General features: G+C 38.5%; 1 protein-coding gene and 1 non-coding gene across 5 annotated transcripts in view; one reads left to right on the top strand and one right to left on the bottom strand.

Annotated features, from left to right (window-relative positions):
• The window catches only part of LOC126625778 (agamous-like MADS-box protein MADS2), a 47,162-nt gene extending 20,777 nt beyond the window's left edge, over positions 1 to 26,385 (bottom strand). Inside the window, exons 1-8 of one of the 4 annotated variants that reach the window (XM_050294849.1) lie at positions 26,025 to 26,385; positions 22,851 to 22,929; positions 22,618 to 22,679; positions 22,335 to 22,434; positions 22,017 to 22,058; positions 21,862 to 21,903; positions 21,552 to 21,703; positions 21,014 to 21,317 (exon numbers count right to left, since the gene is read on the bottom strand). In XM_050294849.1, the coding sequence (XP_050150806.1) occupies positions 21,092 to 21,317; positions 21,552 to 21,703; positions 21,862 to 21,903; positions 22,017 to 22,058; positions 22,335 to 22,434; positions 22,618 to 22,679; positions 22,851 to 22,929; positions 26,025 to 26,209 (888 nt within the window). In that variant the 5' untranslated portion in view covers positions 26,210 to 26,385 and the 3' untranslated portion in view covers positions 21,014 to 21,091. Of the gene's footprint in view, positions 1 to 21,013; positions 21,344 to 21,551; positions 21,704 to 21,861; positions 21,904 to 22,016; positions 22,059 to 22,334; positions 22,435 to 22,617; positions 22,680 to 22,850; positions 22,930 to 26,024 lie in introns of those variants that run through there. The other 3 variants (XM_050294845.1, XM_050294848.1, XM_050294844.1) reach the window with 3 other exon arrangements.
• On the top strand, positions 20,702 to 20,804 carry LOC126627550 (U6 spliceosomal RNA). Its single transcript, XR_007625046.1, has one exon. It is a non-coding gene; the product is annotated as a U6 spliceosomal RNA (small nuclear RNA).
• Positions 26,386 to 27,476: the final 1,091 nt, after the last annotated feature.

The raw sequence follows: 27,476 nt of genomic DNA, 5'->3' as shown, positions 1-27,476 counted from the left end.
TCCTCCCGAGAATCATGAGATTTCGGTCTATTATGCTAGCTTAGATGATGTGTGGTGTAGAAATGAGATGATTGTTGATGATGCATTAGCATATACAGTAGCTACTGAGATCATGTTAAGTGATGACATTGAACCGTGTTTCATTGATGATTGTCGAAGTAGAATTGATTGGTCAAACTGGAAACAAGCAATCCAAGTCAAACTCGATTCGCTTGCAAAACGTAAGGTGTTTGGACCTATAACTCCTACTCTTCCACTTGTGAAACCCGTTGGCTACAAGTGGGTTTTCGTTTGGAAGTGTAATGAGACGAACAAAATTATGCATTACAAAGCTCATTTTGTTGCACAAGGCTTCTCACAATGCCTCGGGATTGACTATGACGAAACTTATTCACCCGTTATGGATGTGATTACTGTTCGCTACCTTATCAATTTGGTAATTTCTGAAATTCTGGATATATAGCTGATGGACGTAGTAACCATGTATCTCTATGGGGATCTTGATACGAAAATCTATATGAAAGTTCTCGAATGAATTACATTAACTGGTTCAAATATTTCCAAACCCCGGAACATGCTCTCAACTCGGTTGAGGCGTTCACTTTATGGTTTGAAACAATCTAGAAGAATGTGGTATAACCGTCTAAGTGAGTATTTAACTAGTCAGGGATATGTGAACAATGAGCTATGCCCTTATGTGTTCATTAAGAAGTCACATTCCGAATTTACTATTGTTGTAGTATATGTCGATGACATGAACCTTATCGAAACTCCTGAAGAGATCGCGAGAAATGCCACGCACCTGAAGTTAAAATTTGAGATGAAAGATCTAGGTAAGACTCAATATTGTCTTAGTCTCGAGATAGAGCATTATTCGAATGGAATCCTAGTACATCAATCGAACCACACCCAGAAAGTGTTGCGCCGCTTTAATGAGGATAAAGCAAAGTCTTTAAGTACTCATATGGTCGTTCAATCGCTAGATGTAAAACAAGATCCCTTCCGTCCAAATGAGGATGATGAGAGATTTTGGAGCCTGACGTTCCTTATCTAAGTGTGATAGGCGTTTTATTGTACTTAACTTAATGCACTAGACCCGACATGTCCTTCGCTGTTAATCTTTTGGCAAGATACAGTAATGCACCAACACGCAGACACTAGACTGGCGTGAAAGACATCTTCCATTACCTTAAAGGTACTACGGATTTGGGCTTGTTCTTTCCCTATTAATCCTTGAGTGATGTCGCACCCTCTGTTTCTCGAGTCGATTCTCACCTCATTGGTTATGCTGACGCAGGATACTTATCTGATCTACACAAGGCGCGTTCTCAAATGGGTTATGTCTTTACCGTTAGAGGCACCGAAATCTCTTGGAGGTCAACTAAACAGATCTTAGTTGCCACTTCATCTAACCATGCTGAAATTATATCCTTACATGAAGCAACTCGAGAATGCTTTTGGTTGAGAGCAGTAGTGGTCCATATTCGAAGCTCCTGCAATCTTTATCCTGCCGTTGATGTCCCAACGACGATTTTTGAAGATAATGCAACATACATTGAACAGCTTAAAAAAGGTTACATCAAAGGAGACAACACCAAGCACATTGCGCCGAAGTTTTTCTTTTCACATTAACAACAAGAGCATCAAAAGATTGAAGTCACGCAAATCTGTTCACAAGACAATATGGCCAACATCTTCACCAAATCACTGCCGAATACGACATTTCAAAAGCTTGTTCATGGAATTGATATGCGTAAACTTTCTGAGTTGTAACTTTGCTATTTTTCTTTGGAATTGTGTCAAACATAGGGGGAGTATCTTGAAGATACTTGCTTGATCTCAATGTACTCTTTTTCCCTACTATTAGGAGCATTTTTCCTACTGGGTTTTTGCTATCTAACTAGGTTTTAACGAGGCACCCACCTTGGGCTGGTCATATTCCTAATGACGTCCCGTAGACGTTTCTTTTGACTTTTGCATTTTTCACGCATTTTCCCTTAGACTATGGATTTTTTCCCTACTTGGGTTTTTGCCATAGCTTTAGGGTTTTTTAGTGAGACTCATTTACTTATGCAAGTTCCTACCTTATTGAGAATAAGCGTTGTTCATTAGAATTGTCGATGAGTTGACTTCCTCAACTTCTGCATGATGCTAAATCTACCTTGAGTATTTACACACTCAAGGGGAGTGCTGTAAACATTCCTAGTTTAAGTGTGATTGTGTAAATCCTAGATTAGATTTTATTCTAGTTATCATTTCCTATTGTATCTTGTATTTCTTGGGGATGAAGGAATATCTTATCTCCTTTTATTACTATAAATTAGGGCTGGTTCGGTATGGGATACCGAACCAAAAATGGCATATCAAATCCCGAACCGAAAATTTTCGGGACGTAAATCTCATGACCGATCCCGAACCGAAATTTCGGGATTCCCAAATTTCGGGATTCCCGAAATATTTTCGGTATTTCGGAATTTCCCGAAACCGAACATCATCATAATCCAAATCGTCTTAGATTAATATTGAAATCATCTGAACCTGCATTAAAAATCCAAATTGAAATCAGAGACATAGATAGTGAATCAGTGAAAGATTTATGGTCGAGAAAGAAGCAGAGTGAAGAGAGGGACCTCCTCCTGACCCGAGCCCTCAATTCGAAACCCTAAGCCCCAATTCAAAACCCTAACCTCAATTCGAAATCCCACACACATAGAGAATCACTGGAGAGAACCGGAGGTGGGGATGAAGCCATGAGGTGTGGTGGTGGCCGGAATGGAGATAGTTCGTCGGAGTCAGATTGCTAGACGGTGGGTGGCTGCTAAGCTTCAAATCCGAGAAAGAGGGGGAGAGTCTGAGACTGAGTGAAGGCAGATGAGAGGCGAAATGAAATGAGAGAGAGTGAGTAGGGATGTTTGGCTTGGTTTTAGATTGGGTGGAAGGAAAGGTTAGGTGGTTTCTGGGTTGTAGAGAGAGAGAGAGAGAGAGAGAGAATACGAGAGAGATGAGACAGAAAAAATGATAAGGATAAAGGATTAGGTAGAGAGATGACTGATGAGACAGAAAATAGGGAAGAGAGAGAGACGGCTCTGTCTTCAGAAAGCAAGGCCTTGCGTGACCCATCCCTTCCCATGTGCTTGAAGCAACGTTTGTCAACACCACACCACACACACACTGACACATATACATATATACACACACACACACCGACACATATACATATATATACACACACACACACACTGACGCATATACATACACACACACACACTGACGCATATACATACACACACACACACACACACACACACATTCCAACACACACACACAGACGCACACAGACACATATATATAATATACCTAATATAATATTGCCAACACACACACACAGACGCACACAGACACATGCACACAGACACATATATATAATATACCTATAATATACCTAATATAATATTGCCAACACACACACACAGACGCACACAGACACATGCACACACACATATATATAATATACCTAATATAATATTAATAAAGTTCGGTTCGGGATCGGGAATACCAAAAATTTCAAATTGTAATACCGAATCCCATACTGAACAATTCGAGATCGGTTCGGTTTCGGTACTAAAATTTTCGGGATTTTTGGTTCGGTATTTTTTCGGTTTGGTTTCGGTATGGTTCAGGATTTTCGGTATTTTTTTCCAGCCCTACTATAAATAAAGGCACAATGTAGGAGGGATAACAACACACATTCCCCTACAATTCTACAAACACATCTCTCTCACTCTCTCTTCTCCTTGCCACCGACCACCCTAACCTTGTCAGATAAAATAGACCACAACATTAAGGCATTAATACTTCTTTTTTGAGGAAAATAATTCGTAACTAGAAAAACTTATAAATCTATTTACCATATTTCTATCAAGAAAAAAAATTTATTTACTATAATTGGTAAAACAAGGCGAAGTTAGTCAACAATAATGTTAATTCCTTTTTTTTTTTTTTTGTCAAATAATGTTTAAGCTATGCGCTTAAAATTTGGACTACGGACTTGCCATTTTTACAACCCATGAATTGACTGGAAAAACAACTCTTTATCCATGACTTGGAAGATGCATGCGCGTCTACGAACTATCGTTGTCTAAATTACATAATAATAAAATTCTCTTTATTAACCAAAAATAGTGAAAAGATAATTTAGAATTCTATCATAAAATAAAATAATGGGCAATTAAGTAAATTTACACAAACTAAATTTTACAATTTTTTTTAAACCTCAACCACAGGTAGTCCTAATATCCTCTAATTTGAAAAATAAAATATAAAAATACAAACTTCTCTTTCCCATTCCACATTCCCTCTTCTTTCTCCCTCTCTCCTTCCCATTTTAAAAACATATGTTATCACACACAAAGTGTGGGGCATTATGCTAGTAAATTTGATTAGAACTCACCATGTGATATGAAGATATTAATTTAAAATTAATAAAATGGTCAAAAATTTGAGAGTGAGAGATTCTCTTGCCTAGAAACAAAAAGGAAAAAGTGATAACTAACTGAGAGATTCTATTCTCTGTACCAACATGCTAACGAAATTTGACAATGAGCTCATTTGAAATTGCTTTTAAAATAGCTAAAAACGCTTTTAGAGAAAATATTTTTGGGTTCCAAAAGCACTTTAAGTGCTTTTCCATAATTCACTTGCATTTTTATCAAGAATTAATTCCAAAAATATTTTCAACAAAAACACTTTTATTCATTTTAAAAAATACTTTCAAAAGAGTCTTATTTTATTAGCAAAGGTTCAAAATGGATCTGATGACCCATTTGCATACGCTATTGGAGATGCTATTACTATGACGTATTTTTAAGATGATCGGAAACTAGCTAGCTAACTTTTACCTTTTGTATTTGTTGCATGTGAGTTTTTAGCAAAGCCTAAACCACATAAATGAAGAAATGATTTTCACACATTTTTTGTTTTATTATGTACATTCATATTTATTTTCGTCTATTGGTTTTCATTTGATTTATTTAATTTAATGATTAAAATAATCAAGGGTGTGTAGATGGGAGAAATGGGGTGTGAAAACTATTTACCCAAATGGAAGTTCTCAAACTTCATTAATTTCAAAAATAAAAATGAAATATCATGTGGGAGAGGAGAGACTTCTATAAAACAAAAAGGTCAATGTGACAATATTTCAAACAAACTATGCAATGTCATTTGAGAAACTTAAAATGCATAATGACACACGTTAAATTCACCGTTGTTGATGCACAAAATCAGCTAGGACTTTGGTACAATAGAAAGTGTTAAGTTTGTGACCTTCGCTAGATCGTTCCGGTCACTAGTGTGGATAAGTATGTAAATGGATAGAGACAGGGAAGCAAACACAAGATGTACGTGGATCACCCAGATTGGCTACGTCCACGGAGTAGAGGAGTTCTCATTAATTGTGAAGGGTTTACACAAGTACATAGATTCAAGCTCTCCTTTAGTGAGTACAAGTGAATGATTTAGTACAAATGACATTAGGAAATATTGTGAGAGAATGATCTCTATTTATAGAAGAGAGTTTCTAGTTTCATTCTGACATTGACATGTGTCGTGTTGTGATTAGCTTCTGATGTTGACACGTGTCGCACTATGATTGGCTTCTGATATCGACACGTGTCGCGCTGTGATTGGCCTCCTGGTTGGAGGGAAACTCTTCTAGGTCCTTGACGGTATAACGTTGACCGATGCTCAGTAGTTATGGGATTGGTCAAGTATGGTACAAACAGTGCTCCCCTAAGTTCCCGAGTGAATGAAGCTCCTCGGTTGGGGACTTGCAAGATCCAAGCCATTAAGTAATCATGAAACTTTTAAGTACCGAAGTGTGGTATCATTTTCACTTGCCTTATCTATCTCATACGTAGTTGTGGCATCTTCTCTGGAAGTATTTTTTCTCCATCCAGGGGTGGTATCTTTAACCGATGAAGATGCACAAGGTAATGTATCAATTTCACTTGAAGCTTACTTGTAGTTTCGGACTTGGTCAAGTGCGATACAAAACCTTATAGTAGGAGTCCCCCAAGTCGTCGAGCTAGGAGATTTCCCGAAAGAAGTAACAGACAAGGTAAGTAATCAGACTTCTAAGCAAGCAACCTAGATCGGAGGTTCGACTTCGGCTTCCGGTTGATTGTTCTCCTTCTCTTTGTGTCGTAAACAGCAACAAGGATAAGGATAAGTAAATGGAGAAGATATGATATGAGATACTTTTTCTTTTGAAGAAGTAACTTTCCACAGGCTTATTCTTGAACTGGGCTGGAGGGTTTTCTGATTTCCTCTAGAGTATAAGGCCGACTCAAGAATTTGAGGGTCAAAACAAGTCCATTAAATCAAGAGTGCGTTCGACCTTGATGATATGAGATACTTTTTCTATTGACGAAGTAATAGATGAATCGGCACGTGTTCCGTTGCGCTTGTCTCCACATGCTTCCTTGTATCCTTCTCACTTGCCTTATCTGTTCCTTAGGCAGATATTGTCTCTTTTCTGAAAGCATAAGATGTTGAAGATGAGTACTTGAGAACAATGCTAGGTAAGTAATCAGGCAAGAGGTTTCAAGCAGTCAGTTCCTTACTGGAAGCTTGATTCTAAGTGCTGACTGATTGCTCTCTTTCTCCTTGTCTTGCAGGTAAGAACAAAGGCAAAGGAAAAGACAAGGAAAAAGCATGATATGGGATACTCTTGCTTTTGACCCTGATGATATGAGATACTCTTACTCTGGTGTGGCTGGTTTGCATAGGTATTATTAGGGGGGAAGAAAGCTGAGTATTTTGAGAGGCTTCGTTGGGAGTGCCCTCTCAGATATGAGGAAGGGTTGAGCATTTTTGCAAGTCTGCATGTCCGTGGAGGATGTAGGTTGACATATATAGAAGTCTCCCTAACAACAAGTAGTAATGATATTCTTTTACCCTTCTTGGTCGTAGCAATGTAGTGGGAGCTGCAAACTTCACGTGTTTTAACTTTGTCAGAGCACTTTGAAAAAGTGGTATGTGGTATCTAGAAAGCTGATATTGCGTGTGAAGATTGCAGACAAGCTTTATCTAAGGAAATCTGACTCTCGAAGTTCGGAGAGCGATGCCTCTTTGGTTTTCGAACAAGCAATCATGTCAAGGATCTGACTCTCGAGATTCGAAGAGCAGTGCCTCTTCGATTTTTGAGAAAACAATCTTGTTGGGAGTCTGGCTCTTGAGATTCGGAGAGCGGTGCCTCTTCGATTTTTGAGAAAGTAATCATGTTGGGAGTATGGCTCTCGAGATTCGGATGGCGGTGCCTCTTCGATTTTTGAGCAAGTAATAATGCTATTCATTTACTATTCTTGGTCATAGCAATGTAGTGGGAGCTGCAAGCTTCACATGTTTTAACTTTGTCAGAGCGCTTTGAAAAAATGGTATATGGTATCTGGAAAGCTGATGTTGCGTGTGAAGATTGCAAACAAGCTTTATCCAAGGAAATCTGGCTTTCGAAATTCGGAGAGCGATGCCTCTTCGGTTTTCAAACAAGCAATCCTGTCAGGAATTTGGCTCTCGAGATTCAGAGAACATTGCCTCTTCGATTTTTGAGAAAGTAATCCTGTTGGGAGTCTGGCTCTCGAGATTCGGAGAGTTGTTCCTCTTCGATTTTTGAGCAAGCAATCTTGTTGGGAGTGTTTTCTCGAATGTGAGTAAAGGTTGGGCATTTTTGCCAGTCTGCCTTAACACGGAGCACGGAGGTTGACAAACATTGGGACTTTCTAGTTATCAAGCAGTGGTGCTGTTCCTTTACCCTTGTGGGTAATAGTAGGGTAGCTGAACCTTTAAAATTTATGGGTCTAAACTTTGTCAGAGATCTTTGGCAAAGTTATCTGTGGTACCCGAGGAGCTGATGTTGTGTGTGGAAAGTGGTGCTTCTTTGAAATTCGGAGAGTGGTGCCTCTTCGATTTTTGAACCAACGGCCATGTTGCCCTTTCTTTTATAAAGGCATCAATTGTGTGCAAGGAGTTCATTCAGAGAGTTATTGCTTGTAGGAATTTTCCCCTTACTTCAGAGATTTATTGCACCTCATTTCTCCTTCATCATTTCTGAGAATGTCTGGCCTATTCGACCGTCGTTTTGACTTGAACTTTGGTGAAGAGGTAGCCATGCCTTCTCAAGACAACATATGGCCCCCATTTTTCTTATCCCGTACTGGTCCTCTTAACGTTGGGGACTCTGTGATGAAGAATGATATGACCGCTGCGGTGATGGTCAAGAACCTTCTCACTCCCAAAGATAACAGACTATTTTCCAAACGGTCTGATGAGTTGGTTGTTAAGGATTCTTTGTCTCTTAGTGTTCAGTGTGCAGGTTCTGTGTCTAATATGGCCCAACGCCTATTTGCTCGAACCCGCCAAGTTGAATCATTGGCGGCTGAAGTGATAAGTCTCAAACAGGAGATCAAAGGGCTCAAGCATGAGAATAAACAGTTACACAGGCTCGCACATGACTATGCTACAAACATGAAGAGGAAGCTCGACCAGCTGCAGAAATCTAATGGTCAGATTTTACTTGATTATCAGAGGTTTGTGGGTTTGTTCCAAAGGCATTTATTGCCTTCGTCTTCTGAAGCTGTACCGCGTAATGAAGCTCCAAATGATCAACCTTCGGTGCCTCTTCCTTCTGGGGTTCTGCCTAGTACTGAGGCTCCGAATAATCACCCTATGGTGCCTCCTCTTTCTGGGACTTTGCCGACTACTGAGACTTCTCTTGAGCAACCTTTGTGATGACTCCCTCTTGTTTGTTTATTTTAATTCATGTATATGTACATATTTGTAACTTATCGGAGATATCAATAAACAAGCTTTGCTTCATTTCAACGTATTGTGTTAAATACACCAAGGCCTTCTTCACTAAGTTCTTTGAATTTTTCCTTTTGTTCAAGCTTGTATGTTGAAGCTTTGTGAGTGAAGCATGTAGGTTGAGGTAGTGCTCCCTTAATTTCCCGAGTGAGGAAAACTTCTCGTTTGGAGACTAGAAAAATCCAAGTCACTAAGTGGTCGTGAGACTTTCAAGTATCAAGGTGCAATAGCATATGGTAGGAGTCCCCCAAGTCTCTGATTGAGAGAGTTGACGAATGAGGCATTTCCTTTCTAAGTGGTAGCCCAAAACTCCCTCTTCATATATATATTTGTTATGAAAGTTGTTAGGCCCAAAGAAGAAGAGGCCTAGGCAATTTTTTTTTTTTTTCGATTTTTTTTTTTTTTTTTGAATTTTTGAATTTCCGAATTTTTGAATTTTTGAATTTTCGAATTTCCGAAAAAAAAAATTATATATATATATTTTAAAGCTTTGTATGTGAAGCTTTGGTGTTGAAGCTTTGTAAGTGAAGCTTTAAGGTTGAAGCTTTGTTGGGCATCATGAATTGATTTTGCTTCACACTATCTTGATCAAGATAATGTGAAGCTTTTGTAGGTGAAGCTTTTGTAGGTGAAGCTTTTGTGGGTCAAGCTTTTATGGGTCAAGCTTTTATGGGTGAAGCTTTTGTGGGTCAAGCTTTTGTGGGTCAAGCTTTTGTGGGTCAAGCTTTTTTGGGTCAAGCTTTTTTGGGTCAAGCTTTTGTGGGTGAAGCTTTTGTAGGTGAAGCTTTTGTAGGTCAAGTTTTTGTGGGTCAAGCTTTTGTAGGTGAAGCTTTGGAGCTGAAGCTTTTGTAAGTGAAGCTTTGGAGTTGAAGCTTTATAGGTGAAGCTTTGGAGTTGAAGCTTTTGTTGGGTACCATGAATTGATTTGCTTCACACTATCTTAATCAAGATAGTGTGAAGCTTTTGAGAATTTTTAGTTGTCTTCCATTGATAAAGTTTTTGTTGGTGAAGCTTTGGAGTTGAAGCTTTTGTTGGTGAAGCTTTTATGGGTGAATCTTTTGTGTTGAAGCTTTTATAGGTGAAGCTTTTATCGGTGAATCTTTTGTGTTGAAACTTTTATAGGTGAAACTTTGGAGTTGAAGCTTTTGTTGGGTACCATGAATTGATTTTGCTTCACACTATCTTGATCAAGATAGTGTGAAGCTTTTGAGAATTTGTAGTTGTCCTCCATTGATGAAGCTTTTGTTGGTAAAGCTTTTGTGTTGAAGTTTTGTAGGTGAAGCTTTGGAGTTGAAGCTTTTGTTGGGTACCATGAATTGATTTTGCTTCATACTATCTTGATCAAGATAGTGTGAAGCTTTTGAGAATTTGTAGTTGTCCTCCATAGATGACGCTTTGTTGAATTTCCCTTTTTTTTTTTTTTGGGAAACTAGAAATTTGAAAATGTGGGATAAACAACATATACAAATTTTGCTTCCACACTGTTGAGTAAGAGATTGTGATGCAAGCCACACCTTGTAGTAGTCGAAGGTTTGGGTGAACCATATAAATTGAATTTGCTTCGAAGGTCTGAGAATTGTAGTTGCCCTCCATTGATGAAGCTTTTGTTGGCACCATAAATTGGTTTTGCTTCATATTGTCTTGATCAAGAGTGTGTGAAGCTTTTAAGAATTGTGGTTGAACTCCTTTGATGAAGCTCTTGTTGGCACCATAAATTGGTTTTGCTTCACACTGTCTTTATCAAGAGTATGTGAAGCTTTTGAGAATTGTGGTTGCCCTCCATTGATGAAGCTCTTGTTGGCACCATAAATTGTTTTGCTTCACACTGTCTTGATCAAGAGTGTGTGAAGCTTTTGAGAATTGTGGTTGAACTCCTTTGATGAAGCTCTTGTTGGCACCATAAATTGGTTTTGCTTCACACTGTCTTGATCAAAAGTGTGTGAAGCTTTTGAGAATTGTGGTTGCTCTCCATTGATGAAGCTCTTGTTAGCACCATAAATTGGTTTTGCTTCACACTGTCTTAATCAAGAGTGTGTGAAGCTTTTGAGAATTATGGTTGCCCTCTATTGATCAAGCTCTTGTTGGCACCATAAATTGGTTTTGCTTCACACTGTCTTGATCAAGAGTGTGTGAAGCTTTTGAGAATTGTAGTGTTTGCATTGTTACAGAGGGGAAATGTTTGAAGCAGATGCAAGATGGCTGAATAGCTTGATCTTCGTATGCCATGCACTGAAGTTGTTGTTGGCTTGCAATAAGACTTTGTTGGTGACTATTACTCTTGTTGAGCATAAGTGTTCCCCTAGTTGAGTTGTCAAGCTTGAGGGTTTTTGATTATTTGTGAATGCTAGGAGTTCACATGTACAAGTTGTACCACTCGTCTTCTGGTAGGTGGAATGAATGGTGAGTTGCTTTCATCACTTGGTTGGTGGTACGAAGGTGAGTTCCTTCATCACCTTTCATCACATTTCATCACCTGGTTGGTGGCACGAAGATGAGTTCCTTCTTCCCTTGGTTGGTGGCATGAATGGCAAGTTGTCAAATGATATTAGAGTACGGGTTGTACATTTCATCACCTGGTTGGTGGCATGAAGATGAGTTCTTTCTTTACCTGGTTGGTGGCATGAGTGGCAAGTTGCCAAATGATATTAGAGTACGGGTCGTACATTTCATCACCTGGTTGGTGGCATGAATGAGAGTACGGGTTATACATTTCATCACTTAGTTGGTGAGAATAAGGGCAAGGTGTCTAGGCACATTGTAGCAAGTGTCGAATGACACAAAATATGTTGAACCCTTTCAAAGCACAGTTGGCTTATGTATGAATGTGTTGGAATGTAAGATTAAACGAATATACTGTGAAGCTGTTCGTTTATTTGTATAGTCTTACTGACATATACTTAGACTTTGTTTCATGTTGAAGCTTTGAACCCGAGTGTTTCATTGCTAGGAATGTAAGAGGATTAAGATCGAGTTGTCTAAATCACCTCTTTATTGAATTTGTGTCAAATAGTCTTCGTTACATAGGATGCCGAATGGCTAAAGCTTAACACTTGTACAATGTGAGTTTACTTGTAATAGTACTTCAAGTGATCAACGTTCCATAGATGGCCAAAGGTCTTGCCATCAGAGCTTCTAAGCTTGTAGGAGCCAGGGCGACTGATGCCAACAACTTCAAATGGTCCATCCCAGTTTGGACTAAGTGTTCCTTCACTCGGGACTCTGTCACAGAGTAATCTTTTCTTCAATAGCCAGTCCCCCACTTTGAAAGAACGAGGTTTGACCCTGGAGTCATAGTAGTTGGAGATGCGTTGCTTGTAGGCGACATTCCTCAAGTGAGCCTGGTTTCTGTGTTCCTCGACTAAATCTAAGTTGAAGGTAAGTTGCTTGTCATTTTCGCTTTGCACATAGTTCTGGACTCATAACGTTGCTTGCTCAAGCTCAACTGGGACAACTGCCTCTGTACCAAGGGCAAGTGAGAATGGGGTTTCTCCTGTTGATATCCGATATGAAATGCGATATGACCAATGAACTTGAGGTACAAATTCTGGCCCACAACCTTTAGCCTTGTCCAAGTTGGTTTTCAAAGTTCGCTTGATTATTTTATTGATGGTTTCAACTTGTCCATTAGAGTGGGGATGAGCTGGGGAGGCAAAACATAAGTTGATGTTGAACTTAGAGCAGAACATCCTGAACTTATTGTTGTCGAACTGTCGCCCGTTGTCAGTGACTATCGCATTGGGAATGCCGAATCTGTAAAGGATGTTTTTCCATACGAAGTCTTCTATTTTTGCCTCAGTAATGGTTGCCAAGGGTTCTACTTCGGCCCACTTTGTGAAGTAGTCAACTACAACGATTGCATAGCAAACCTTGCCCTTCCCTACATGCATTGGGCCGATCAAATCAAGTCCCCATTGGGCGAAGGGCCAAGGGCTGATCATAGGAGTAAGCGGCTCGAGAGGGAAGTGAGGAATAGTTGCGTAGCATTGACACTTATCACATGAGGGGGATATTCTGATGGCATCTTGGTGGAGTGTTGGCCAGTAATATCCTTGGCGAAAAGCCTTGTGTGCTAGGGATCGAGATCCAGCATGATCTCCGCATACTCCTTCATGTATTTCCCGAATGACAGTTTCCGCCTCTGCGGGCGTAAGGCATCTTAGGTATGGTAGGTTAAAACCCCGCTGGTAGAGTTGGTCATTCATGATCAAGTAACGGGTAACCTTGTATCGAATCTGCTTAGCTTGGACTTTGTCATTTGGAAGGGTGTCATGAGCAAGGAATCTATAAATCGGGGTAATCCAACTTCCGCAGCCATGGTGTTTGGTGCTACCAACAATTCGACCTGAATTTTTCTCCCAATCTTGTCTTCCACCGCTGAGGCGAGGCGAGGCGAGCCAAAGCATCTGCATGACTATTTACCGCTTGAGGAATTTGGGTGATCTGGTAGTGGAAGTGCTTAAGCAACAATTATGTTTGTGCCAGATATGCAGCCATGAAACTATCCTTAGCGTCAAAGTTGTTGGTGACCTGGTTGACCACCAATTGGGAGTCACTGAAAATATCAATTCGTTTAACCCCAAGGTGTTTGGCCAAACGTAAGCCTGCTAGGAAGGCTTCATATTCGGCCTCATTGTTCGATGCCTTGAATTTGAAACGAAGAGCATACTCCATCGCCACTTTGTAAAGGGTCATAAGGACTAGTCCTGCTCCACAACCCTGTTGGTTGGACGAGCCATCAACATATAAACTCCATGTTGGGGCTGTTGATTCTATTTTCTGACCTTCCGAGGGTAATGAAACAACTTCTTTAGGTGTAGAAACAATGTCAACAGGATATGTGAAGTCGGCGATGAAGTCTGCCACTGCTTGGCCCTTCTCAGCTAGCTTTGGTTGGTAGGAGATGTCAAACTCACCCAATGATATCGCCCATTTGATCATTCGCCCAGAAGTGTCAGGACTTTGGAGTATCTGTCGAAGAGGATGATTGGTAAGCACGATGATTGAGTGTGCTTGGAAGTAAGGGCGAAGTTTTCAAGCAGACATGACCAATGCTAGAGCCAATTTCTCAATGTTAGAGTATTGTGTCTCCGTATCTTGTAAGGCCTTGCTAGCGTAATAGACAGGCCGTTCAACATTACCATCATTTCGAATGAGAACGGAACTTCCTGCTAAAGCCGATACCGATAAATAGATAATGAGAGTGTCACTAACCTCAGGTTTGGAGAGCAAAAGGGCTTTACTCATGTAGTCTTTGAGGTTTTTGAATGCCTCAGCACATTCATCAGTCCATGTAATGTACTTCTTACTTATCTTAAGTGCTTTAAAGAAATGAGCACATTTGTCTGTGGCCTTAGAGATGAACCTAGTTAAGGTTGCCACCTTGCCAGTAAGGCTCTGGTTGTCTTTTGAAGTTACCGGTTCCTTCATGTAGAGGATTGCTTTGATCTTCTCGGGATTAGCCTCAATGTCTCATTGGCTTATCATGAAGCCTAAGAATTTGCTAGAGCCTACGCCGAAGGCACATTTGTTGGGGTTCAACCTCATTCGATACCTCTTTAGAATGGTGAAAGTTTCATATAGGTTGATAATGTGTTGGTCAGCATGTTTGCTCTTAACTAGCATATCATCAACGTAAACTTCCATGCTCTTCCCAATCTGTTCGGCGAACATTGAATTGACCAGTCTCTGATAAGTTGCTCCTGCATTCCTTAGGCCGAAAGGCATGACTTTATAACAATATAGTCCCCTGTCAGTAGTGAAGGTTGTGTGCTCTTGGTCCGGAGGGTTCATGAGGATTTGTTGTATCCTGAGTAAGCATCCATGAAGCTCAGAAGTTCACACCCTGCCATAGAGTCTATAAGTCTGTCTATGAGAGGAAGAGGAAAGCTATCCTTCGGGCATCCTTTGTTTAGGTCGGTGTAATCGACACACATTCTCCACAAGACCTTTTGGAGCAGGAGACTTTCCTTGGTCGGATTCTTCTTAACAAGAACAACATTTGCTACCCACTTTAGATAATTGACTTCACGGACGAAGCCTATGCCTTTGAGTTTTTCAACTTCTACCTTCATTGCCTCATACCGTTCAATGTCATAAGATCTTCGCTTCTGTCTCACTGGCTTGGTTTTGGGGTCAATACTTAAACGATGACAGATGATATCGGGAGAGATGTCTGGCATGTCCTCGTATGACCAGGTGAAGACCTCAATGTTCTCTTGCAAAAAAGAGATCAATGACAACCGAATGGGTGGTGACAAGGTGGTGCCAATCTTTACCATGCGATTCGGATAATCTTTTGAGATAGAAACCTTATCCAACTCTTCAGCGGGTTATGCTTGCTGGGTGAAAGAGTCATCTCGAGGATCGTCGGGTTGACTGTTGCCACCGTGAAAATCCAAGTTGGCTTCGTTTGGGCTGGTCTTTATGACTTGGTCATGTATAGAAAGGGTTTCCTTGGGCACATGCAGGTGTTGTTGCTTAACCGAAGTGTTGTAACATGATCGTGCACTAAGTTGATCTTCTCTGATGTAACCATTGCCATAGGGGGTTGGAAATTTCATCAACAACATATGTGTGGATACCATGGCCTTGAGATCATTGATGTCTGTGCGTCCGAAGATGACATTGTATGCCGTTGGGCAATCAACCACCAGGAAGTTAGTGGTAATGGTAGCTGTGTAAGGCCTGTACCAATGGTGAAAGGTAAGTGTATGCTCCCCAAAGGTTGCACGATATCACTGGAGAAGCTTATCAGAGGGGAAATCAAGCGATCGAGCAAGTGTTCAGCTACATTAAGTGCCCTGAAAGCTTTAGCAAACATGATAGTGATCGAAGCCCCCGTGTCTACCAGGATTCGTCATACTTCAAAGTTGGCTATGTGAGCTTCCACGATCAGTGGGTCGTTGTGAGGGTAGATGATACCTTTTTCTTCCTCAGGGTAGAAACATATTGGATCCCAGTTAGGCTTTTGATACTTACCTCCCATGATGTCTTCCACGTGAAACACTTGGTGGCCAGACCTTAAAGCTCGTTCACTATTTTTCATGGCCATGTTGGAAGATTTAGATATGGGTGTGCCACCACTTATGGAATATATCACATTCACCTGGCGTTGGTTACGGTTACCCTTGGAGGGTGAACAAGGAATTGATCAATTTTTCTTTCACGTGCAAAGCTTCAACATGATCACGAAGGGTGATACACTTCTCGCCGTCATAGCCGTTATGCTCATGGTAGCAGCAAAACGTGCTCGTGTTCTTCCTGGGCTTGTAATCTGGATGCCTCGGCTTTGGCTTCGGTATCAAGTGTGCTATGCTGGGGTAAATGGCCATGCATGTGGCGTTCAAGGGTGTGTATGCCTCATACCTTGGGGTAGGGGTTGTCCTGACACGTGTTTGACCCACTGTGTTGACTGCCTGGGGTCGGGGATTATCATGGCCATACCCTTGGTTATCGCGGTAATGTCCCTTACTCCTTTTACTAAAATGAGACTGGTAAGGATGGAAATCTTTCCTTTTGCCCTGAGATTGATATGTCTGTTGACTTGGCAAAGTATTAAGTAAGGCAGGGGGATGCACCGCTGCCGTTTGGAAGGCGAGGTCTTTTCATTTGGTTGGATCTGGCTTCCACTCCCTACTTGCTGATAAGGGGTGGCTGTGAGGGGTTTCCCTTGATATGTCATTGCCTCGACGGAGGCATGGTTGTAAGCATGTGCCATCACCTCATAGTAAGTCTTCCAAGTGTTGGCATTGATCATGTACTTGAAGAAACAGTCACGTAGGCCTGCCGTGAAGGCTTTGAGGGCAGTCTTGTCATCTGCCTCGGCACAATGGGAATACTCATGGCTGAAGCGACCAGCATACATACGTAATGACTCGTCTGGCTTCTGGCGAATAGTGTACAAGTCATCTGCAGAATGCAAACGATCGGTCTAGAAGATGTGTTGAGAGACAAGCAGTTTCCTCAGTTCCTCAAATGACTCTACTGTCTCAGGTGGAAGACGGCAATACCAATTTAGAGCTCCGCCAGAGAGGGTGGAGGGGAAGAGAAGACATCGTTCTTCGTCGGTGTGCATCCGATATGCCATGGTGGACTCAAAGAGGTTAAGGTGTTCAATTGGGTCTTCCCTTCCAGTATAGAGTTGTAAACCAAGCTTTTGTTTTGTCTTCGCTTGAAGAGAGGTGTCGAGGATCCTCCTTGTGAGAGGGCCAGGCCTGGGTTGGTTCCAGTCAGGTATCTCAGCCTGACGTTCGACCTTCAACTTGTTTACTTCCTCAATGAGCTGTAGGATAAGGGGGTCTTGAGTGGAGTTATGTACCACTGGAATTTTCTTTCGTAAGTCTCCATCGCCTCTTGGAAGTAGGAAAGTTTGAGCAAGGGCTTATGATTTTTCCTTGAACTCGTCGTATTGAGTTCTAGGGCAAGTCTGTCAGAATACCTCAGAGTCTCATGTACCTTCATGTTCCTCTGGGACCTGTCGTTCCTTCCATAGATTGGCAGCTGGCTTGGGTCGTGGGAGGGGACCGAGTCTTTCAGAAACCCTTGGGTCATTGATCTTCGAGCATATGTAAAGGGGATTCTCTCGATGTTGCTTTAGGAAGTCTCGGTAGTCACAATAAACGACTTTCGATCCTTCCAACCCTTCTGCAATGAGGTGTCTTCCTCCACTTCTCCTGCTTCGGGTCGAAGTAGCTGGGTTGAGAGAAGTCTCATGTTGATCAATGTTTTGATGATTAGCTCGCTCCTCATCAGGGATACCCATGTCGAAGGAAGGTGACCCTCCGTGTTAGGGGGCACCCAGGTGATGATTGATGTCCACAAGGGTAACAAGCTCGCATGTTTGAGTACGCCTAGTTTCGTGGAGCGTCTTAAAGAGCTTCTCATACTGCTCTTGGATGACCTCATTCTTCATTGCTATCTTGTTGCTCTGAGCTTCTAGCTCATCGACTTTAGCTTGAAGAGCAAACCTATTTCCTTCCTTCTTTCGTTGCTTCGCACTAGGTGCAAAAGGGGTGTCATTCTGTGTGTTGTGGCTTCCTTCGCTCCCCATGTTGGAGAGGGATGCCTGGTCGAAAGAGAGTGTACGAATGGTGGAAACCAGCTTGACAAAGCTGAAGAGAGTGGGAATAAGTGTCGTTCCCACAGACGGCGCCAAATGTTGATGCACAAAATCAGCGAGGACTTTGGTACAACAGAAAGTGTTAAGTTTGTGACCTTCGCTAGATCGCTCTGGTCACTAGTGTGGATAAGTATGTAAACGGATAGAGACAAGGAAGCAAACACAAGATGTACGTGGTTCACCCAGATTGGCTACGTCCACGGAGTAGAAGAGTTCTCATTAATTGTGAAGGGTTTACACTATTACATAGGTTCAAGCTCTCCTTTAGTGAGTACAAGTGAATGATTTAGTACAAATGACATTAAGAAATATTGTGAGAGAATGATCTCTATTTATAGAAGAGAGTTTCTAATTTCATTCTGACATTGACACGTGTCATGTTGTGATTGGCTTCTGATGTTGACACGTGTCGCACTATGATTGGCTTCTGATATCGACACGTGTCGTGCTGTGATTGGCCTCCTGGTTGGAGGGAAACTCTTCTAGGTCCTTGACGGTATAACGTTGACCGGTGCTCAGTAGTTTCGGGATTGGTCAAGTATGGTACAAACAACCGTCATCTTTATGTTGGATTAACTGTCATTTTAATGTTAGATTAACTTCTTCATGAGGGGCTTGCAAGGAGGGAAAAAAGGGGTTTCAATGATTTTTTCTATATTACAATCATCAATGTATTTATTTATCAATTTTACTTTTTTGGGGATTAAAGTTATAGAATTAGATTCTCTTTCCTCCTATTAACATCATCTTCCATCCCCTCCTCTCACACTCTTCTTTTTGTCTTATTCTCTATATAAAAAATTCAAAGCAAGATGTAGACTTGGCGTAATCACAACTGTTAAAATAGGAGGGGATGGAAGGGGAGCAAGATTAGGAAGGAAGAGAATCATACTCCTAAAGTTATAACTAACCTCTTCGAAAGAGGAATCGGAGATTACAGTGGTGATTGTTCTGGTGCAATCCTTTTTTTTCACTGTAAAATACAAACAGAGAGACACACATGCACCGCAATGTTACTATTTTGGTAAACCATTTTCTGCCATGGAAAAAATCAACAACATTTGTATATAAATACGCACATCCTCGATATATATAGTACCCACGTACTTAAACAATAACCCGAAGAAAAATGTGAAAATATGATCAGTAGGAAGATGTTGTGCGTGTGTTTTTATGTGTGTTTCTAGCTTTGTTTTTGTCTCTGGCCTCTCTCTCTCTCTCTCTCTCTCTCTCTCTCTCTCTCTCTCTCTGCGCCAACAGTCGATTAATTAAAATAGCTAGGGTATCTTTTTCACGTGGGCTGTGCCCAACCCAATTTGCACCGCAAGACTTAGGTATCTTGTGTTTTCTTTTCCATGCTTGAACCTCCTTGATAGGCCGAATCAGGTAAGGAGAAGACTCTGACTGAAAAGGAAAGGAAATAAACAGCACTTCAACTCCAAAACCTAAAACCTGGTAGCAGCTGCACGTTGCTGCCTTCCAACCACAATATATCAAAAACTAGTAAAAACCCCTAGAAAAAAAAACACCACAAGAAAAACTATTTGAAGGCGGTGAAACACGATGATCAGGCATAATTGGATTGATAATATACGTGAATTGGTTATATTCAAAGTAACAAACAATAGTTTTTCAAATTACGTATTCTTTTTTAAACGATATTTGTAAATTAATGTGATTGGTGAATCACATGTGTGGAGAACTGTAAGGAGCCAACCCTAGTGTAAGAGAATTGAATTGAAGCCACCTACAGTACTGTAACGGACAATGCCAATAGCAAAATCATTTAGACAAGGAAAATGATTTTCTACACATATTTATTGTTATCATGCACACTCATTTATTTACGACTTTTAGATTGAAAAAACAAAGAATATTCAAACGACATAAATAAATATGAGTGTACAAAGGAGAAAAATAGTACTATAAAATAATTTCACTTGAGAACAAGAAAATTCTTTGTTAAGTTATGGGGGAGATAAATTAATAAAGGAAAAAAGGTACTAGAATAAGAAAGGTGAGAGACAGGGTCAGATCATTCAAAGATGATGGATTGATAAATGTCCATTTTTTGATAGGAAGACAAATGCCCGGCCGTTTGATCAACTTTTTGGTTAACATTAGTTTGACTAAAGAGACATGCACTTCTGTAAATGAAGGGATCGAAGTTAATTTATGTCGATATCGAAGGTAGAAGGTTATCGGAATTTCCGAATAAGACAATGTCTTATAATTAAGTAAGACGATTGACAAATAAGTTGTCTTCTCCTAATTAAGCATGTAACCAAATAGTTATGGTTCCCACCAAATGAAAAGAAAAAAAAAATTACTGTGGTTCCCTTGCACCATTACAAGTTGGGACTTTGAAATTGGAAAGAAAATATGAGGTTGACTCGTGGATCTTCTTGATATGTTAAGTTATTGATTAGAGCTTATGCAAATGTAGATTATATCAGTAGCTAGAGCCGTGTACTCCATTGCATACAAAGTCAAGTCATTTCACATTTTTTTGTAGGAAAATCATCTCCTTGTCTTTTCTTGTCAATTTAAAATACTTTCACAACACTTTAGTTTGACCATTGGGTAAAGCTTTCTCAAAGGCTTTGGGCTCAGAAGTAAGGCTGGGAGCCCATCATCAAGGTTTCTCATTATTTAGTTTTCTATGTCATTATTTTTTCCTAATATGTCATTGTTTTGATCATCGTGAAACAAAGATTGTTTGTCCTTTCGGGAACATCCGACAAAATTGAAACGATACAGAGAAGATTAGTATGGCTGTTGCACAAGAATAACATGCATAAATCAAGAAAGAAAGATTTAAACTTCAGAACTTTTTCATTGTTTTAAAAAATGTACAACTAGACTAATTACTACTTGGTTTATAAATGTGATTACGATGTTACGCAAAGTTTCATAAGAAAATTTGGGTACTCAAGGGTTTGTTTTGTGTCAGTAAAATGTAAAAGTAAAAATTTTTAATTCTAGCAATTGACGAATTTAAGATACAAACTGTAATCAAAAGGATTGTAAGACTTTATGCAAATAAGTTTCATATATTTCATAGAAGTTTTTCAGTGACGTCAATTCAAATTACAAAACATGTATATATTCTTATTGTTTCAAGTTGCAGAGAAATAACAGATCACAACAAACAAAACAAAAAAATGCTTGATCAACATGATCCCTTGCAAATTTCATTCTCCACATATATATCTCGATGGATATTATTATTAGGCAGAAACGAAACAAAGTCAAAGCATATCCCCCAGGAATGTATCCATTAACATGCCGGCCCGGATTTCCAACATTCATTCCATTATGTGAACCCAAATGGGTGCATGAGTGTATCTGCATACCCACTGACTTTATGCAAAGTAGTAAGAAAAAGAGAAAAATAAAAAGTTAAAATTGTGTCTCTTAACTTTTTAAATAACACAATTTGAATTTCAAAAAGTTGAGTGAGACAACGCGAGTTGCAATGACTTTGTCGTAAATAAGTCTCAAAAGAAAGTGAAGTTGATTAATACAAAAATAATTAATGGAGTTTATTTTTTAAAAGGGTGGAATTAGTTACCCAATTTGGTAAGTGGAGTTGTTTCCTCCCAAAGGATGGAAGAAGGCTTCTGAGTTGGAAGGAAGCCAAGTTTGCTGACCATTGTTGTGGCCATGGCCAGCAGCTTCCCTTGCCATAAATTGTGGAGCTTGCACACTTGTTTCTTCCAGCTGTACGTTCAATTATATATACATTTAAATAATATACTTGGAAGAAAAAAGCTGAAAGGTTTCAACCCTAAACAAATTTGATGAATAATTCCTTCAAGTAATAATCAGATATAAACAAATTTAATTTTGTAAAGCATAATCATTAATTTGTTTATTACCTTCCTCCTCAAGGCTTTGTTAGCTTCAACTAGCATTTGTTCCTGCTCAAGAATAAAAGGCAAGGCCAGACATTATGTATAGCGAAAACATGCATGAGTATATTGTGAAAGTGTATCGATCAATGATGCTAAAACGAGATTAATTCATGACTTACCGTGTTTTGAAGATCAGAAAGCTGATCAAGCATAAATTGAGTCTGATCAATAACAAGTGGCGACAAAAATTATCAGAAAATCATTTATCTCTTGAAGATGCATCACCATGAACTGTAAGTTGGAATGAACAATTCTAGCTAGTATTCTAATATCATAGGAAGATAGCTATACAGTTTATATGCCTCAGGCCCTCAGTCTATCCACATAAAAGCATATAGCTCAAGGAGTGAAGGCCCAGGTTTGTTAGGGTTAAGCCACCAGTTTTCAAAACGCTCAGTAGATGAAACCAAAATTCTTTGAGTTAATTAAATAATTACCTTTGTTGACCTTATTTTGTTCAAGGAGGTCTCCAGTTGATGCTCAAGCTCCTCAAGCTCCTTTGTATTCAGGGTGGCCAAATCTTCCCCAAGAAGGTTTCTGCAATATTAGTTAATTCAGGACGATCATCAATCTACTTATTTTTTTCATATAAAACGGAAGATTAGGTAATATTAGCTCATTGGAGTAGAACGATGTAGGACGCAGAGCGTTCACTCTCAAACCGATGAGTTGGAAGCTGGGAAAGATTATTAATGAAGATTATGGATGCAAAAGTACTACCTTTGAGATTGTTGGAGGACGTCAACTCTTGTCTCCAGCTGCAAATACTCCTGATAGCTGTTCTGCTTGGGGACAAATTAAAAACAATTTTGTCATTAGGTCACAATTTCTATCTAGGATTCTCGATCATCAACAAACTCTAATAGTATACACGCAAACAAATACTGATTGAATGTATCGGTAAAGTTTGAGTGTTTTGGTTCTCATAATAGTACTCCAGCTTAATTAGCTACCTGAGTCTCCTTGGTAGGTCGGTTGGCGTCCAGGGAACTATAACTGCATCTTTGGTACTTTTCAAGCGTTTTCATCATGCTAAAGATGAACAATTGAAAAATACAGTAAGATCACTACATTTTTAATCACAAAAAAAAAGGATTGGAAACTTCTAGAATAATTAATAGATCATTGGATGACCCACAATTAAAACAATGTAGATTCAGAGGAAGAAAACAAAAAAGATTAAATATTAAGCTTTTAGATATGTAAACAAACACACATTATTATCTTAGAGGAACAATATATTATTAATGCAAAGTCCAAACGGGAAAGGTGAAGAAGGATTAGGTGAGCTAAACAATACATAAATTACTCTCTTCTAGCTTATTGTGGTTAGAGAGAACCAAAATTCTTGAGGCTTGGTCTTTGACATACCATTGTAGCGTACTTTCTTCTCATAACAATTAGAAGAATCCTAAACGAGATCGGGAGATTCCTAGAATAAATCTTCTTAATTTCAAAAAACATACATTTGTTAAATTGAATTAACCAATAATAAACAAAGTTCAACAGCATTTAACAATTCAAATAACATGAATGAGCTACCATCCAGTGCTATGTTATCTGTCAGCTAGATATATAGGCTTAAAGCGACTTGCATTTGTATACTACATAAAAAAGGAGAATTCAGAGTTTTCAGTTTCATGTATGTGTATATATATAGTTAGTTGCTTGCTTGGAACCCTAAAATAAGGGTGGCAACTCTTATTACTTGAAAAAGTTTGGAACCAGAAGTTAGCTTGGCATTTTTCTACTAAAATCTTGCCTTCATTTCCATTTCAAAACATATGTAATAACAAAAACTATATATATATATATATATATAGAAACTTAATGTTTGCAATATGTTGTTGTAAACAATTAGCCAATACCTATCACTATGAATAGAAGGAAATATATGCAATACTTGAGTACTGATGAGAGAAACTACAAGCATCATACAGTGATCATGTAATTTAGAATGTGATCGCAATTAGCTGAATTGTGACAATCAAATTCAGTAATATTAATTAAGTTATACCTCAATAAAAAAGAAGTAAATTTATCAACATAATAATTGTAACTGCATTAACATTGTAGAAAATCTGAAGACCAAGTCTTACACTACTAAGTTCTTTTTTTTTTCTTTAACAAACAGTGAGAGAATTACATTACATATGTCTAAACTACAAAAAAAAAATTGAATTTAGATGTAAAGAATGAAGCACACTACTATAGTCAACTTTAATAAACATACATTTGCGACTATTAAATTTTAATAACTAATGCTGTTAAAAATACAAAGTCACCGTATTCTTTTATAGAACAAGTAGCAATCAGTATAATAAGAGTGCTAAAAACAAGACTGCTCAAAGTATCACTAAATTGTAATAAAAACTGTTATTCACACTTTAAAAGAATTATCATCATACTCCAAATTTATTAAAATCTTTCTCCAAAGTTTTTGCATAACCTTCGCAGCTTTGAAACAAAGAGGCAGACCTTTGTCTTTCTCTTACTGAAAATAATATTTTAATTGCAGCACAAAGTACCGCATGCAGAAAAATTAAACATCAAATCAACCTGGCACCGAATCATAACAGTGACCGGTAGTATTACTGGCCTCTCCCATTAGCAGAATATTTTTGCTTACTAAAGTGGTATTGATGCTCACTATTCTAATTATTATCATAATATTAATTTAAAATTTTAAGATCTGTATAGTAGGTAAATACAAATATTAAAATTTAAAATTTTCAAATAGTAATTAATAAGGTGGTGAGTACTACCATCACTCAAGAGTTGTGAGCAAAAATATGAAGAAAGTTGAGGTTCTACCATAAAACCAATTGGCAATATGAGGAATAGCTCAATTACTTATAAGCTCATGCCCTCTCATGAGCCTAACACGTGGGACAACCTACTCTGATATCATGAAAAAAGTTGAGATTTCATCATAAAACCAATTAGCAATATGGGTAGTACTTCAACTTACTTATAAGCACATGCAAGGTTCTTCCTCCTATCAATGTGGGACTCATTCTCAACAAAATGCATCCAAAAATAAAAGTGCAGTTGGCGACAATAAAAATAGAGAAATGCTAAGGGGATCTCTCAAAGAGGAACTCTTCATAGACTCCCTGCCACCTCACAGTTTAATGTTAATTTCCGTACAAATATTGTAAAACATATGCCAAAAATATGAGGTAGCAAAAAGTTTATGTAGAATCACACTTCTGTGAGTCTCCCTGGCATTCCTCATAAAAAAATGATCGACTCAGTAATTATCTTGTTAGTTATTTCTGGAAAACACCATGAATCAAAGTGGTCATCTTGTTGGTTTTAGAAGAGAAAAAGAAAACACACACAGACGCACACATAAAAATAGTATTAAAAACAATAAGCCAAATCTGTCTAAAAAAAGGACAAAATGGTTCACAATTCAGCAAAGTTGTTCAAATTAGCTGAATCCTATGTTTTATAAGTAGCAAATACAAAAAGCGAAATCAAAATTTTGCAAAACCTAAAAATTACTTGGGAAATTTTAAGCGTGTCTAACACAACGATAGGTTAACAATTTCAGAGCTTAAAAAAAATAATTAAATTTACAAATTCCATTTCTTTAAATTTGGGTAAATTAGTCTTTAAAACTAATGAAATATAAAAGATCAAAGATCAATTTAATTAAACTATATAGGAAAGATTGGGAAACACCACTAACAAACCAGTAAATTTGATTCAATTGTTTCAAAACCTAGTAAATTATCTTTTACTATATATAGCCTGCATAATCCAAGAGAAAAAAGTGTTCTAAAAAGAAATAAAATTAAGAAAGATGAGAAATAAAAGAGTTTAGATCTTTAATTATGAGAAAAGTGATAACTAAGAAAGCATCTTCTTGCTTAAAGTGATAACTTGGAACGGATCAACATATCTGAGATGATTGAATCAAGAAGAAGAAAGAAAATGAGGGAAAAATTGATGCAGCCACTGGTACATAACAGAAAGGCCACTGACATTCATCAAATACGTGAATCCAAAGTAAAATTAATGCATCCTTGATATTAAAAAATGTAAATATGATACATATATACCTAGAGGGGAGAGAGAGCGAATATATTATATATATATAGATAAATAGATAGATATACCTTAAACTGCTAGAGAATTCATAGAGCTTTCCACGGCCAGAGAAAATAATGAGGGCAACCTCAGCATCGCAGAGAACTGAGAGCTCAAAAGCTTTCTTGAGCAGCCCATTTCTTCTCTTGGAAAAAGTCACTTGCCTGTTACTTTTATTCTCTATCCTCTTCAGCTCAACTTTACCTCTGCCCATCTCTCTCTCTCTCTCTCTCTCTCTCTCTCTCTCTCTCTCTCTCTAGACTCGGTTAAGATCCGAGGTAGACAAACTGTCTTTCAGGAGGCTGTTTATTTAGGGTATATACCAAAAGGGATAAAAAGATGAGTGCAATATGAAGAAAATGGAAACCCCTGAAAAAGGTCTTTGTATTGGTGTTTGGTTTTTATCTTTCCTGGTAGCTATTAGCTAGAAAGAACTGTTCATTACACAAACATTTATTAAATATTCTTGGGTTGTTGTGTGTATCGAATATCCATCCATACATACAAACAAGTGATTTGCCTGATTTCACTCTATCTATGGTCCAGCTTTTCCACTGCATCACCCATTTGTTCTGACTTATATTTCCTTTATTTTTAGGGTATGTTTACTTAACAAAATTGAAGAATGAAGGGAAAGAAAACTTAAAAATAGGTAAATGTGGGAACGAGAATTAGATCGACTAGCTCTTTACTTGATTTGATTATTAATTTTGAAGTATTTGATTATTAATTTTTAGAAGAAACTCAACATTTTCTGATTCAATGTAGCTAATCCGATTTTTTGACTTCAACGTATTTAATTACAAATTTAAGAAAAACTCTTACTTTTCATATTTCAAATGTGAGTAAGCACGAATAAAAATTAAGAAATAAAATAATTCTTATACTCATATTTTGTAAACATGCTATTAACAAATAGCAAACACTGTGCAATGTCTAGAGCCTTTAGGTTACCATGTATTGCCTATCGGACGTCCAACAGCAACCTTAACAGTTGCATACTTTTGGATGAACGCGCGTCGACTTTTAACTGGGAAGCACTTAAATTATATCAGATATATGCAGAATACTGGTAACAGGGTTTCCTTTTTTATATTGTTTTAGGGAGTTTCATTTTCTTTTTTAATGAAGCACTGTTTTCTGCAACCCCCCTAACGGTAAATAATATTGAATTTACATTAACAGTAGATTCCGTACAACCAAGAAGCTTAATTTTCACAATTTAGTACTAAGGTGGTTAGGCTTTTATTTTTTCTTAAAGACCAGCAGGTGTGATATTTATTTATATGCGTGTTCCTCAAAATTTAGTCCTTTTTTGTATGTTTGTTTGCTAAAAGTTTAGGGGAGGGGATGCTACCCCATCTCAGGCCATTACATATTACAAGTATTTTTTAGGACTTACAGAGGGGATTTTAGAATTTATTTTTGGTTTTTACAATATGCCCACCAAGAGGGATTGCCAGTAACAAAATTTGAAGCTA

The sequence above is a fragment of the Malus sylvestris genome, chromosome 6 (assembly GCF_916048215.2).
Source record: "Malus sylvestris chromosome 6, drMalSylv7.2, whole genome shotgun sequence".
NCBI lineage: Eukaryota > Viridiplantae > Streptophyta > Magnoliopsida > Rosales > Rosaceae > Malus > Malus sylvestris.
This window is presented reverse-complemented; position numbering and strand designations above follow the sequence as displayed.